Source organism: Mustela lutreola, chromosome 1, assembly GCF_030435805.1.
Source record: "Mustela lutreola isolate mMusLut2 chromosome 1, mMusLut2.pri, whole genome shotgun sequence".
Lineage (NCBI taxonomy): Eukaryota > Metazoa > Chordata > Mammalia > Carnivora > Mustelidae > Mustela > Mustela lutreola.
The window spans coordinates 673,008-688,671 of record NC_081290.1 but is presented as its reverse complement, the minus strand read 5'-3'; the positions used below and the strand labels follow the sequence as shown (position 1 = coordinate 688,671).

Genomic DNA, 15,664 nt, shown 5'->3' with positions numbered 1-15,664 from the left:
GCCAGGGCCAGCCCCCATCCTGGGGGGCGGTGCCAGTCGGTAGCACTGAGTGTCTACTTACTCTTCGGCAGGCACTTTTGTAGGCGCTCCAGGTCTTCAAACAACTTTCAGCGCAGCGTTCCTGTCCCCCTTCCCCGGACAGATGGGGACGGGCTCCCCCGCTGCCAGGGGACACGTATGAAGGTGAACCAGTGGGCAGTGCCAGGCTTCGAGCCCATGTTTCTACTCCGCAGCACCACTTACTTCAAGGTCACAGTACAGTCTGCAGTGACCTTGGGCAGTCTTAGAAAAAACCCGAGTTAATAATGTTAACCTCAAACCTATATTTATGCTTGTTAGGACTGTGACGTCAGCCAAAGCATACTCTATTGTCCGGTTTTGCCGGACGCTAGCCCTGAGTGAGGAAGCGCTTAGCATCTGCCCATTTATTAAAAATGTAGGAGTTGCAACAATGGACTGGGAATTACAGGGTTTAATTTTTGTTTTTTGGTTTTTTAGTAGTTTAACTGGGCATTAAGATGGTTGGTTTGTTTGTTTAAACATGACTCAAGATACGGATGGAAGGAAAAACCAGTCAAAACTAAGACCCTAAGAGATTTCGAGAAATAAGTGGGCCCTGTTTCTACAGCCCTTGTAACTGGGTGTGCTCAAGAAAACAGTAAAGACCAGGCGAGTTGTCAGCTAGACAGAAGATGCTTATCTATGAAATAGTGACCTTTTAGAGGAAAAACAGGGAAGAGAGAAAATCTAAGGGAAAGAAAAGGCCCAGATGGAGGATGGGGAGGGGCAGGGGAGGAAGGTCTAGGAGAGACTTGTGTTCATTTCTCTTTGGAAACTTTGAGAAAGAGCCTTTGTTTCCAAAGCCAAAGCAACCTTTTCCATGCAAGAGAGGCAACAAAGCCTAGTTCTGTGCCAATGCACCGTGCACTGTGCTGCGAGAGGGCATTTCCCCTTCTACCGAAGAAAACGGGCCGACATCAGGACCGATACCGACGGCAGCTATAATCAGGGAGCACCAACCAAGGGCCAGGTACTGTGCTGTGATTTACACGAAATCTCAAATTTAACTCTCACAACCCGGTAAGCAAGAGTACAGACACACCCATTTTACAGGCCAGAAAACTGAAGTTTAGAGATGTTCATTTGCCCCAGGCCATGTAGAAGGTGAGTGGGGCAGCAGGCATTCCTGTGCAGACAGCCTTTCTCCCTAGCCACCACCCGAGAAAACGGGGAGGCAAGGCAGAAGTCCGAGGCCAACACTTTCTTGAGCTCCCCAACAACTTCAGAGACTCAACAGAAAAAGCAGCACAACCCACAAAGACATCCAGACCACCCCTAGTCATGGAGGCACGTCAACTCCAAGATAGAAGGGGACCCCTGACAGAAGACAGGTCCTCCTCAGGCACCTCTCAGAACGGGACAGGTTTCGGTGGACCAGCCTCTCCGGAGGCCCCCAGCACCCAGACTGCTTCCTCCCCAGAGCCTAAACCCCACCGGAGAGTCCAGCCGGCACCGGGGAATTCCTGTAAGGCCTCATCGATGGCCATGTTGCCCCCAGGCAGGACGGAAGAAGGGAGCAGAGCCAATCACAGCTCTTCACGCCTTAGACCTGCACAGTCCAAAGAGGAAAAAAAAGCCATGACGTCACCACGGGACACATTTAGGGGACTCAGATGACACTTAGAGAGAAACCAGAAAAGTCCCTGACATTTCTGGAAAGCGACAGCCAGAATGCCTGGAGACGGGCAAGGCCGAGGTTGCTGGAAAGGAGGACTCGTAGCATCATGACTGCCTCTACCGGCTCCTCCGTTCACTCCTCTCAGGATTCAGGGCCTGGATTAACCGGGTCTTTGGCCCAAAACTCTTAAAGCAGTCCCTGTTGTATGAGGTAAAGATTTGTCCTCCAGCTGGAGTTTGCATTCTGTCCTCGAAACGCATCATCTCCTCCCTCGGGTCCTGCGGGGACGGAGAGCACCTGCTCCCAGGGAGGCACACGAGGGGAAAGCGGTGCCCTGGCCCCAAGGGGAGTCGGAAGAAGGTGGGGGACTAGGCAGAGGCGGAGGCTGGGCTGCACGGTGGGCCTCTCGTGGACAACATCCCACCACCCCGCAGACGCCTCTCCACCCGCCGCACACCTCAGTCTCTGCCGGGCGCGCGGCAGCCGTGCCCGCGTCTCCAGGGCGGCCTCACCCGGGGTGAAGGGCGGCGAGCAAGGGACGGGCCGAGCCAATGTCCTTGACGACTCCCGGCCCGAGGAGGACGAGCGGCGCGTTAGGGCACGAGCTCGGCCGAACGCTGGACAGAACTGGGCGGCGGTGGTGACACGGGGCAACAGGGCGCCAGGGCTGCCCCCGAGAATAACCCTGCAGAGCCCGGGGCTCAGCACAGCTGCCCCCGCGGTCTCTGCCTCTGGCCACTCAGAACAGTCGTGGACCAGCACGTGTCTAAGGCAACATTTTGGACTTTGAAAGCACAACAGCCCCACTGCTCCTTTCCTTCCTTTCCTTCTCCTCGCTCTCCTGCTGACGCCGGAAGCACAGGGAGAGCCAAGCTCCAGAGAACGGCACTGATGGAGGAGCCGAGGCAGGAGACCGCGGGCCGGAGGGGACCGGGCTCTGGCCGCGTGGCTGCCGTGGGAAGCCGCAGTCCTGCTCCAGGACAGCAGAAGGCCTCCGGGGTGAGGGAGGTGCCCGCTGGCTACGGTCTTCCGGAAAAAAAGATTCTGTCTTCACCCCAGAGAACAGCCTGAGAAGGACCGAAGCCACTTGGCAAACCCGGAGAGGAGGCCCTGTCTGAGTGGCTCCTGGTGGGGTGCCAGGGTCGGCAGGGTCTGGGGGCAGCATGGGGAGGAGCCCGTGCGGCGTCCTGGGGGGACAAACACAGACGCGTCTGAGCACTCAGGTCTCCACGCGCTCACTCTGACCCTGCCCTCGGGAAGGCCAAGCCCGGGTTCGCGGGCGCAGGTGGGCCGGTAGCGTTCCAGGCCTGGAAAGGGAGGGAGGTGCTCCCTGGAGGCTGGGGGCAGCGCTGAGGGCTTTAGGCGGCCTTGTGGGGCCTGTCCATGAAGCAGCGGCTGAACATCTTACAATCTGGTCATGTGGAGATGAGAGACGCGGAGGACAGAGAATGAAGCCAAGACACCATCACGGAGACGCTGCTGAGGAGGGCACAGAGCTGAGGAGGTGCGCTCCGTGGGGGAGGTGCAAGCAGAGGGCCGCCAGGAGCTTTTAGGGGACTTAAAAAGGCTTCAGGGGCAGGCGCCCGGCTGGCTCCGTCCGGGGATGAGCAAGTGGCTCTAGATAAAGGGGTTCTGAACCCCAGCGCCGGGGCTGCACGTGGAGCTCACATGAAGGGGGAAAGATTCCCATGGATTCCCCAAGACTCCTGACCCTCTGGCCGCGCCTCCAAGCACCGACCCTCTCTCAGCCACACCCCTAAGAGTTAAGGGGCTCTGGAGGGATTTGCTCCAAGGGCAGGGCCTGCAGGGTCAGGAGGGAAGGCTGAGAGCCCGGTGGCCCTTTCTCAATGGAGGCACGAAGCTGGCACTATTCCAAATAAGCTTTGCAGAAAGTTGTCTCAGTATTTTCTTCCTTTTTCCTTCTGAAAATAAAAGTAGTTTGTATTTCTTCCTCGAGATCCCCCATCGGCATCTGAAAGGGCCTCCTGGATTACCTCACCACCTTCTCAGGCCCCAGTATCGCGCCCCAGCTACCGCCTCAGGTGACTGAAGCCCAGACCAGTCACTGGGACCAGGGGGACCTGTGAGGTGGCTCAGAGGACAGCGACTTAGGGAGGCGGTGCGCCCCTGGAGCGCACGGAATGGGGAAGCGGGAGGCGCGGCGGCCCAGCCCTGAGCTCCCCGTCCCCGGCCCGCCAGCACGGGCAGGTGGTGCTGGGACGCAGAGGGGGACAGCAAGGGGGGAGGGACAGCAGCCACAGGTGCGGCCACAGTCCCGCCCGGGCCGGAGAAGGACGGGCCTGGAGGCGGCTCTGCGCCCCGGTCCCGCTCTGTGCCGGGGCGGAGCGATGTCGCGGGGCCACCTCTGGGGCCACTTCTGGGGCACCGACACCGCAGACTGGGGCGCGGGAGCCCGTGGGGCGCGGGAGGCGAACGGGTCCCCCCCCACGTCATGCGTGGAAATCAAGGCCGTTTCCGCGCCTGGCGTGTCACCCTCCGCCGCTGTCGCCTCCTTCACCCGGGCCCCAGGTCCGTGGCCGAGAAGAGCCTGAGTTCGCGCGCGGGCGACCCCGGCGTCTCCCCCACGTCCCCGACCGCTGGCCGCTGGCGCTCCGGGGCGCAGAGCGCGGCCGCGGGGCTCCGGTCCCTTCCGCTGTCGCCGCGGAGCCGGACACGCGCCCACCCCGCCGGGCCCCGGGCGAGGCACCGCAGCGACCCCCGGACGCAGACCCGGCCCGGCCCGAGGACCGACGAGCGCGGCGCGAGCAGCAGGCCGGGGCTGGGGTCGGGGCCGGGGTCGGGGTCGAGTCCGGGGTCGAGTCCGGGGTCGGGGCCGGGGCCAGGGTCTGGGCCGGGGTCGGGGCCGGGGCCGGGGCCGGGGCCGGGGTCGGGATCGGGGTCGGGGTCGGGGCCGGGGTCGGGGCCGGGGTCGGGGCCGGGGCGGGGGTCGAGGCCGGGGTCGGGATCGGGGTCGGCGCCGGGGTCGGGATCGTGATCGGGGTCGGGGTCGGGGCCGGGGCCGGGGCCGGGGTCGGGATCGGGGCCGGGGCCGGGGCCGGGGTCGGGATCGGGGTCGGGGCCGGGGTCGGGATCAGGATCGGGGCGGGGGTCGAGGCCGGGGTCGGGATCGGGGTCGGCGCCGGGGTCGGGATCGGGATCGTGATCGTGATCGGGGTCGGGGCCGGGGTCGGGGCCGCCGGCGGACTCACCCCAGAGCAGCGTGAGCGGCCGCGCGGCGGGGACCAGCGCCAGCGCGTACAGGGCGGCCGCGTGCAGCAGGCCCAGCAGCACCACGTTCCTCCAGACGATGCGCCGCCGCCCGCCCTGCCCCGCGCCCTCCGCCCCCGGCCGGGCCTGCCCCTCGGCGCTGCGGTGCGGGACGTGCCCCGCGGCGGCGGCCGGGCCCGGCATGGCTGGGACAGCGGGGCGCTCACGGCGCGACGGCGACAGGCGACAGCGACAGCGACAGGGACAGGGACGGCCACAGCGGGCGGGCTCCGCGGGCGCCAACTCTCCGGGGGGGCGGGGACCTCGGCCTTTTGTCGGCCGCGGGGGGGGGGCGGTCTCTGCTCCCCCGGCCCCGCCTCCCCGGCCCTCCCCGCCCCTTCCCTGCTTCCCCGCGCCGCCCCCGGCTTTCCCCGCGGACCCAGGATGCGGGTCCCGGCGCCGCCGTCTGTCGCGGGCGGGTCACCGCAGCGCCGCGGCCGGGGCTGGGCAGGAGGGAGAGGAGGCGGGGCCGGGGGAGGGGCGGGAGCGGGGGCAGGGCTGGGGGAGGGCCCGCGCCGCTCCGGCCGGTCCGCACCCCGTGGCCCAGGAGGAAGACGCTCTTCGGTCCCCGCTGCCCGCGGCTGCCCTGACCCCGCGCCCCGGTGCGTCCGCGGCTCCTGCGCCTTCGGGGCCCGCGCCGGGGGTGCGTCCGGGGCTGGCGGGGGCCGCTGGGGCAACGCGAAGGGCACCGGCCGCGCCTCCAGCCTGGAAGCAGGGAAAGGCCTCGGAACTGGACGTCGGGGCGACCCGGCCGGGCCCTCCGGACGCAGGTTCCTTTCCCCGGAGCGGAGCTACTTTGTGCTTCGTCCCAACTTGCGAATTCTGTGAGTTTGAAGGAGCCTCGCTGTGTCCACGAGTAACCACACGCATGACCGCTGTGTCCGCGAGTGACCACACGCGTAACCGTGTGTCCGCGAGTGACCACACGCGTAACCGCTGTGTCCACTAATAACCACACGCGTAACCGTGTGTCCGCGAGTAACCACACACGTGACCGCTGTGTCCACACATAAAGCTGATGTCTAGGTCACCCCTAGTTAGGAATCCCGTCCCGGAGTCTGGGAAAGGGCCGCAGATTACAAAGAACTGACGGCTGGAAAGGGCGTAACTCGAGCGTCTGACAGTCACCCCGAGGCCATCCGATCAGCCCCGCGGAGATGTCCGCTTTACAAGGGAGCAGGTGTTGTTCTGGACTCGGGGCCACTGGGGCACCGTTGCGGTGGCGCTTCAGATGGAGCTGAAATCCTGGAACGGAAGGACATTTCCTGGTGACCAGCTGTGCACTGTTGGCACCAAATAATGACATTGTGACAAACAGAACAGGAAACTAGAGGGTGTCCGTGTCGTCGGCCGCTCAACCTGGGCTTTCTGATGAACCACTTTCCCCCACATGAGTCCCCTCCTTCCCACACCCACCCACCCGCGTTCTGCCGACGGGTGTGTAATCCAGACTGTCCTTTCAGGGGTCACTAGTGACTTGGCCGAAAATCCCTGGGTTATTGTAATGATTCCCCCCACACTCAGTCTAACCATTCATAGCACCTGCTCTGTGCCAGGGCCAGTGGACCCTGGGGATACAAGGATGAATAAGGTTCGGCCCGGCCCTGAAGGAGCTCCTCATCTGGGACGGAGGACAGACCAAACAAATGCAACCTCTTGGCGATGGCCGAGGAAGGGCAGGAAGGTCCAGTGCATGATCGGAAGAAAAACAAAATCCGTTAGACATCAAGCACACATACCCGGAGTCCAGGAGAAGCACCGAAAGAGTTCTTTACTTGCCCCCGGGTGCATTATCTATAGGGTAAGCCACTCTGTCTTGAATCTGTCTTGAAAGAACCTCTTCCTCTCTTCCCTCCAGTGAGTCCGACTGGGTCGGGCCGGTCATGTCAGCAAGTTGGACTTAGTATGGAGACTTGGATGTTGGTATGTGTCGTGGGTCAGGGGCAGCGCTGTTTAGGTCTTTCTGATCCTGCCTACAAAAGGAAGATTGAAGGACATGGTTCTTCCAGATCCAATCTCAGAGTGAATACCCTGCATGTGTAAGATCCACTCTTGCTGGTAAGGACTGTCTAATGACTGTCCCGGGAGCATATTGTGCCATCAAGGCTGCTGTCCCTTTTCCCATCTAGGGTCTTCAGAGAAGGCTTCAGTATATTTTCTTAGCTTCTGGTCAACATCCCAGAATGGGATGAATGTTCCTCTCACTCCTTAATGGGGGCAAATGGGGTAGTTAGCCTTATCCTGTCAAACGAGTCATTATCAAAAATGTGATACGTACAAGATAAAATGGAGGCACAAAGGAAGTAACAGTGTAAGGGGAGGGGTAATAGCTAAGTAGGATTTTTTTTTTAAGAAGTTGGTCTTTTTATTTTTTTAAAAAAGATTTCGTTTATTTATCTGACAGACAGAGATCACAGGTAGGCAGAGAGACAGGCAAAGAGAGAGGGGGAAGCAGGCTCCCTGCTGAGCAGAGAGCCCGATGCAGGGCTCAATCCCAGGACCCTGAGATCATGACCTGAGCCGAAGGCAGAGGCTTAACCCACTGAGCCACCCAGGCGCTCTTGCCCATTTTTTAATCGAGGTTTTGTTGTTGTTGTTTGGTTATAAGAGTTCTTGATATACTCTGGATATTAGCCCCTTATTAGATTAAACGGTTTGGAAATACGTCCTCCCATTCCAAAGTTTGCCTTTTCACTGCTGATTGTGTCATTTGATGCTTAGAAGTTTTACATTTTGATGTAGTCCAATTTACCCATTTTTACTTTTGTTACCTGAGCTCTTGGTATCGTATCTAAGAAAGCACTGTAAAATCCAATGTCATGAAGCTTTCCCCCTGTTTTTTTCAAAGACTTTTTTAGTTTAGGTTCTGATAGTTAGGTCTTTGATCCATTTGGAGTTAATTTTTGTATCTAGTGTAAGATGAGGGTTTAACTTCATTCTTTTGCATGTAGATATTCAGTTTTCCAAACACCATTTGTTGAAGAGAATCTTCTTTCTTTGTTGAATGATCTTGGCACCCTTAGTGGAGAGCATTTGACCATATACTGGAGGATTTATTTCTAGATTCTCTGTTCTCTTCCACTGGTCTATATGTCTGTCTCTATGCCAGTGCCACATTGTTTCGTTTACTATAGTGTTGTAACACATTTTGAAATCAAGAAGTATAAGACGTCCAACTTTGTTCTTTTTTATTTTGGCCATTTGGGATCTGTTGAGATTGCATATGAATTTAGGATAGATTTTTCCCTTTCTGCAAAAAATTGCACTGGGATTTTGATAGGGATTGCAATATATCTGAAGATTACTTGGGTTAGTATTGACATCCTAATAATCTTAAATCTCTAATCCATAAACATGGGGTGTCTCTCTATGTGTCTTCTTTAATTCTTCTCAGCAGCATTTTGTAGTTTTCAGTGTTCAGGTCTTTTGTCTCCTTGGTTAAATTTGCCAAGTGAGAATTTTCAAGGAGCGCTATCCGGTGGAAATGTCACGCACACCACAAACTCAGGCCACGCGTATAGTTTTCCAGTAGCCACATTAAAAAAGTAGAAAAAATAAATTTAATAGTTTCTTTAACCCAGTCTACCCAAAATATTATCTTTTCACTGTGTAATCAATATGAAGTTATTAAGACTTTTACACTTTTTTCCCCACACTGTACCTTCAACATCCACATCCGTTGTTTATAGTTATAGCAAAACACGTCTTAAAATTCGGGTTAGCCATGTGTCAAGTGCTTAAGAGCCACGTGTGTCTCCTGACTGCCATATTGAAGAGAGCAGTCTGGAAGGGTGAGTGGTTTATTAGACAAACATGGCAGAGGACATTCCCGGCAGAGAAAGTAGGGCAAGCAAAAGCCTTTTCATTTGGCATCTAGAGAGATGTCTGCAATGTCGGGGGTGCAAGCAGGGAGACAGTGGGACAGAAAGCTGAAATGTCATGCCGCGGGCATGCATCAAGGTAGACGGGTCTCGGGAATGTCTTGCGGGAAGAGTATGTGGCAGGGGAGAGGCCTTGGGAAGGTCTTATGCAGCATAACAATCTGATAAAATTTGCATTAAGAAAGGCCACTCTGGAGAAAGTGTGGAAAATGACTGGATTGGTGGTAGAGAGAGGAAAGACTGAAGGCAAGAGGCCCAGTGGGGGCACTATTTTCAGAGTCTGCTCAAGTGATGGGGAGGATCTGAAGAAAGGCACAGGCACAGATCCCGGAGAAGAGGCAACCCTACGGAGACTGGCACCGAAGGACCAGTAGGACCACACGCGTAATTGAGCATGAAAGAGAAGGAAAAAACCAGGGTTCTTTTGGCTCTCTGGATTTAGGACTCAAGTGAAAGACAGTGTCATTTATTGAGATACTAAATCTGTGCTTATGAGCATTTTTGTAAAATAGGGATAATAATACGTACTTTATAGCATTCTCGTGGCAACTAAGGATTAGCACAGAGTCTGGCGTGTAGGAGCCCATAAATGTCAACCCTCACCATCGCCATTATCGTTCTCGTCATCGTTTCGGAGACTGGGACTGAGGCAGCAAGAGCAAGTTAAAAAAAAGAAAAAGGAGGGGCGCCCAGGGGGCTCAGGTCATGATCCCAGAGTCCTGGGATCGAGCCCCGCCTCGGGCTCTCTGCTCAGCAGGGAGCCTGCTTCCCTTCCTCTCTCTCTGCCTACTTGTGACCTCGCTTTCTATCAAATAAATAAATAAAATCTTAGGGGGAAAAAAAGGAAGAGAAAGAAAATTAGTCTTCTTAGTTTGCTCTAGTCACAGAAGGGTCGGCTTCCCCTTTTCTAGATTAAATGGACTGGAAAAATTTCTCATTGAGATTTTATAGCAGTGAAGAGGGGGGCACCTGCTCCTATAAAATGGATGATTCTCTTGCTCTGGATGTGATGGGTGTGAGGGGTTTTCCTTCAACAAATCCCCCAGCCTTTTTACTTTAGACTTCCCAGATTTCCGGAGCAGCCTTAACAGGGCTACAGTTCGGCAGGAAGACACTAGGTATGGGAGATGGCCAGGCCATCTGAGGGCCTTTACTTCCTAATTCTTAGTTAAGAGCATGAACTTGAACATGCGCTGAGCACTGAGGCCGACCCAAATCTGTCTCTTCTGTTGCCCTTTGCAGCTTTCCAAGTCCTCTAGAATCACAAGACATTCTTCCGTTCAGTATCTATTCATCGAGCCCCTTCTGGAAGCCAAGCCGTTAAGCTCAGCCCCACGGACAGTGTGCGGCTGTGCTCTCGGAGCTGAAGGTCCAGTCAGGAAGCCGGGGGGCGATCAAATACTGGAAGGAGGGGCGCCGCAGACTTCAGCGAACGCTGCGGAGGAGTCACTGGCCCGCTTTCGAGGCCCAGCTGCGTTAAGATTCCTGAGTATCTACGCCACATCCCCCCGACCAACATCTGGCTAAAAACAAGATGCACAAACCAAAGTGAACTTCTCTCCACTGTCTCTCTCCCTGCTGCGAAAGCCCGGCTCTCTGAGGCAAGTGAACAACCCTATTATTGCCCCAGAAGAAAGACAGTGTTGACGAGCTTTTCACCTGCTGTCTTGCAGCTCTCCAGTTCCTCCCCGCCCAACACCCGCCCCATTTTCTTCTATGATCCTTACTTTGATTTCCAAGGTCAGATCAACGTAGAGAAGCTCTTAACTTACTTCTCAGCATTAGCTGCGTGATTGTTTCTGTTTCAATGACCTCTTTCTCTCCCTGCTGCACCAGTGACCACAGGCTCCTCTTAAAAGGCAAAGGCCCCTGTTGTTCTCAGGCAGGGAGGGGGCATTTGTAAATAGAGTTCAGGAATGTCAAAGGGGTGACCCAGATTTGCAGCACCAGAGGAAAAACCCGAGCTCGTTGTTGAGTATCCTATGTGATCAAACGTGGCCTCTTCTTGGCGTGGGGAACAGGTGTGCAGAATGGTTATTTAATGGAACTACAGAGCATTATAGCGAGGAATTCACTACTTAAAGACCTCAAGGCCAAGCAAATGTATTTAGTCCAAGTCCTCAAATTAGAAAACCAATTTTTTAAATGCCTCCTTACTTATTTCCAACCAAGGGAAGTGCTGCATTGTTCTTTCTCCTGATTAGCAGTGAAATCAACTCTACAGAAGGAATAAAATATACCCAAATATAAATAGGCCCGAGGTGCTTCTGTCATCTTTCTTCAAAGCTTCGGTGCTTCGGTGCTTCCCCGAATGTTTTCCATTCCTTCTGAGGTGGTGCAGTTAATATACAAAGATGCTGTGGGAGAGGTAGATGGGTAACAGAGTTCCAGAGCTGGAAGTGAAACTGGAATCATCTAGCCCTACCCCCTCATTTTACAAACAGGGCTATGGAGGCAGAAAGCAGCGGCATTTGGCTCACAGGAAGTGGCAGGGAAGACACTGAAACTGTTTCTTGACTCTCAGACTGGTGCCATGAAAATGTTTACTGTGCCCACCAAGGGCTTCCCCTCCGGTATAGGTAAGGGGTTGTCTCGGCTTATTCTCTAACCCCTCTTCTCCAAATTGCATGTTCCCTTGGTGGAACTAATCCAGGGGGTTCTGGTGGGGCTTCAAATCACTGTGTTCACACTAGGGCACAGCCAATTCCGGCCTCCTGTCCCTCTGGGCACAGAACTCAGCTGGTGAGCCTGAGACCCACATGGAAACAACTGGAGTTCTTGTTGCGAACCGTAACTGGGTATTGTGAGAGGTTTCCTCTCCCCTTGATGGAACACAAGCAGAGGAGAGGTAGGCTTTGGGCTGCCAGGGGCCAACTTCCCCAGCACGTAAAGAGAACCTGCCTCAAAAGAAGCCAATACACAATGTCCAGTAAGTTTATCCATTTATCATAACCACATTCCTTGTTAACAGGTAATGCCAGGTCTCTGCAAACTAATAGGAGGGAAAAGCACGGAATCAGAGAGCAGAATGCATTTTTGTTGTAGCAGTAGTTACTTTGGGAACAATGTGGTTTTGTGGAAGAAACGTGCTCATTAGGCTGTGATCTGGGTTCAAACGTGGCTTCTACTGCTTCCCAGCTGCCCCCAGTAGCTGGAATGAAGAGCTTAGCTCCCTGGGCTGATAGGAGGACTGAGGGGGGAGCAAAGGACCGAGCTCCAGGAAAGGACACCCCTTTAGGGTGTCCAAGCAGCAAGCCCCAGGAGAGAACTCTTTGTGGACTTGATCTCTGCCTGTTAAAACTGACTTGTTCTCTCCCAAAGACTCCTTCAGGCAAAAAGGGTCAGGAAAGTCACGGGTTACTTGGAGACACAGCCAGTAGGAAAGAAGTTACTGCTAGGAGATGCCGCTTTCCTTCTTTACTATGGAAGTCTGTTTTGATATTTAATTCCACAGTCTAGTCCTACAGTGGGGGGAGTTCCTTTACTGGACAAAGTGCAAGATGAAATGATTTCTCATCATTAACCAAATATGCCTTCATGGCTCCCTTGAATTATATATTATACTCATTACCCGTTTACTTATCAAAAAAAATAAAAATAAAAAGAGGAGCTTTCCTCTTTTAATCAAATTTGAATCCATTCCATTCCTATGGTAAGCTCCCTACTGGTTCATTTTATATCGTCTACCTGGAAACACACACACACCCCCCACACGTTTGGACAGGATGTCTTCCTACTGAATTACATGAAGTCCTTTACAAATACCTACTGAGGTAAAGAAACTGTCAATAACAATGTGAAAACACTACTCTCTAGAGCTGGGAAGTGTAAATGCCTTTAAAGGTGTAACCCAGATAATGGTAGATGTTTGAGATACAAAGTTCATTAGGATTTACTTCATACAGACAAAATCCCAACGAACTCTTACTTTTTTTGAGGTAGAAAGGTTTCCTCTGTTTCACAAGGCTTCTGAAGCCATCCTCCTTCTGCCCGTTTGCACCGCGTGAACCCACTGATACACAAGAGGTGGTTTAGAAAGGCCACAGGACCGGGAATTGTAAGACACAGCAGCAAAAGCAGGAACAGGCCTGCCCGATGAACGACTGCCTTCTAGGTCCGGGGACCGTCAGAACTCAGCTTCAAGGGAGCGCACCGCCGCATGAGAGATCTTGGACATTACCGAGTAATGAGGTCTCTGCACAGTCATTCCAGCTGTTTCTGACGCCAACATTGTTTGCTAAATGAATACTTCAGCAGATCTCTGGAAACATGAATCCAGAATGCAAAAGCCACGTACCACAGTTCTACCAAAGCCTATTTCCGGGGCGCCTGGGAGCTCCGTCGGTTGGGTGCCCACTCTTGGTTTGGCTCAGATCATAATCTCAGGGTTGTGGGATTCGACTCTGGCCCCTTTTGGGGCTCCCGCTCAGCACGGCAGTCGGCTGGAGATTCTCTCTCCCTCCCCCCGGCCCTCCCCCCTGTGCTCTCAAATAAATAAATAAATAAACAAATCTTTTTTAAAAAGGTCTATTCTCTTTTGCTAGATTTCATTACCTTTTCCAAGATCGACACCAATCACTTTAAAACCCACACATCCACTTCTCCCCGCGGGGCCCGAAGCGCAAACAGCTGGGAATGGAGGGACCGTACAGTCTGACCCCCGCGAGGCTCGGGTGCGCGCTGTAGGCCCGGCCTCCGGGGCTGGAGCAGTGAGAGCCAGTGCGGCTTCTTGTCACCTATCTTGGTTGAGAGATTTGCCATATTCATCGGTCAGACCCAACAGTTCAGACTTTCTGTGCATAAACAGTTGTGTCTCTGAGGCAGTCATTCGAGAGGCCACCGGGGACACGCTCAGCATGTGACGGACACCCAGAGACCCGCAGGGGCACTGCCTGGGAACGCCGCCACCACAGCAGGGGAATAAGGAGGGACACACGCATCCTTACGCGTGTGGGGACACAGACGTGCGTACACCGCTCGCAGAACCTTCAAGAGACTCTTCCAAATGACGTCACCACCGCAGCGCGAGAGGCGACAGGCGGCCTTGTGGTCACTCAGGCGAACCCAAGTTCGGCTCAGGAGACAAATGGTTATCAGGAAAGTCTTAGCCGGTCACCTCCCCTTCTCTACCTGTCAGGCAGGTGTTCATCAGGTGTTCATCGGAGCACATCTGGTTGCCAGGAGCTCTGCTCTTTCTGCCCCCCAGGGCACACGGAGTTTTCTGAACTGGGCTGCCAAGTCACGGGTGGAGGGCGGTGCCGCTTCCCCTGCTGCCACGCTACCCACATGTGCGGCTGCGTGTCCGATTGCATGCAAGATCCTCAGACGGGGCCTGAGAATACGAAGGGCCGGAAGAGCAGGTGCCACCTGAAGCGGCATCTCCCAGAGGCCACTCCTCCGGGCCCACAGCCAGCCCCACCTACCAGGTTCCCTCACACGCCTTTCCTGGTTTTAAAATTACGTCGGTGAAAGAATTAGAAAACACCAACATAAGGGCAAAACTGAGCAAATCGGGGATTCAGAAGAATGACCCGTCATGGTGCATGAAATAGTGGCAGGGGTACGGCTGGGACTTCCCCAACCTGAACAGACCAGGGACTTCGCACAAGATCCCTTCATACAGAGGTGCCCGACCTGCGCAGGTATACAGGGCAAGGTCTTTGGAGTTGAAAATGTTAAAAACAGGCTCATTTATGAAATTAAGACCTTTTTTCTCTACTCTTATTAAAAGAAAACTTTTTGAAAGTTGTTCCTCTTTTCAAGAAAACAGACTATGCTCTTCCACAATCTCCCTTTATCTTCATACTTCGGAGACAAAACAGCATGTTGGTTCCGGCTCCTCTTACCCGTTTATGTGGAACTTCTCCAAGGTTATAAGCCACACGGGAGAAGGTCTCCACAGCGGGGGAAATATCTCAATGCTGTGTTGAAAAAGGAGAGAACACAGCGGCTCAGCCGTCAGGGACGGTGTGTTTTTACGCTCATCCTCGTAAAACCTTCGGGTTGACCAGGGCTCTGCTGCCACCTACTTGTTTGTCATCTTTTGGAAATTTGTTTTTTCATAAAAATTTGCCAATTATACCATTATCCTATCAGGGTAAACATAAAACACACCCTAACTATGAGGGCAAGGGATGAAAAAAGTTGCTAGCAGCCAACCTGCGGTCCGCATGGGGCCTGGGGCTGACCCCACCGCTCAGAGTCCGGTCCCGGCGCCCGGCACACAGCAGCCACTCATTTCAGTGAGTCGCAGAAGTGACTCGGGTGCCTGCAGCCCCGGGGACTTAAGGCGGGGGCTGGGAGAGCACGCTCGTCCTGGGGTCTACCGTTCACACGTGCTATCATGGCCCTCCTCTAGTTATAAAACGATTCAGAACTAAACACAGAATGACTCATTTTAAAGAGGGTTTTTATTTGGCAAACAGGCAACCCTCCGCAAAAGGAAACGAGAGGTTCTCGCAAACTGTTTAACTCAGCGGGTCATAAAGCCTGACGAGCTACGAACTGCTCTTCCTCACTCACCGCTCTTACTGGAACCAGTCTAACTCCCAGGCAAGCAGCTCCACGGTAGTTACGATGTTTACCTTCTAGCTGCCCAGCCTACTTACGTCAACTTCTATAATGCACCGGTGAAGACTTCTAGTGTCTGATTCTCAAGATTCTCTGGCGACCATCATCATTTGTTTACCACACTATTTTTTTCCCCTAAAGATTATATTTATTTCACAGAGAGAAAGACGGCAAGAGAGAGAACACAAGCAGGGGGAGTGTAAGGGGAAGAAGCCAGCATCCCGCTGAGCAGAGAGCCTGATGTAGGATTTGATCCCAGAACCCTGGG

The 15,664-nt window shown here is 54.3% G+C and overlaps 1 protein-coding gene across 1 annotated transcript in view; it reads right to left on the bottom strand.

Annotated features, from left to right (window-relative positions):
* Positions 1–5,213, bottom strand: part of SCD5 (stearoyl-CoA desaturase 5) — a 142,363-nt gene extending 137,150 nt beyond the window's left edge. The window contains exon 1 of the mRNA XM_059151932.1: positions 4,888–5,213. Within this exon, the coding sequence (XP_059007915.1) occupies positions 4,888–5,089 (202 nt within the window). The 5' untranslated portion in view covers positions 5,090–5,213. The remainder of the gene's footprint in view (positions 1–4,887) is intronic.
* Positions 5,214–15,664: the final 10,451 nt, after the last annotated feature.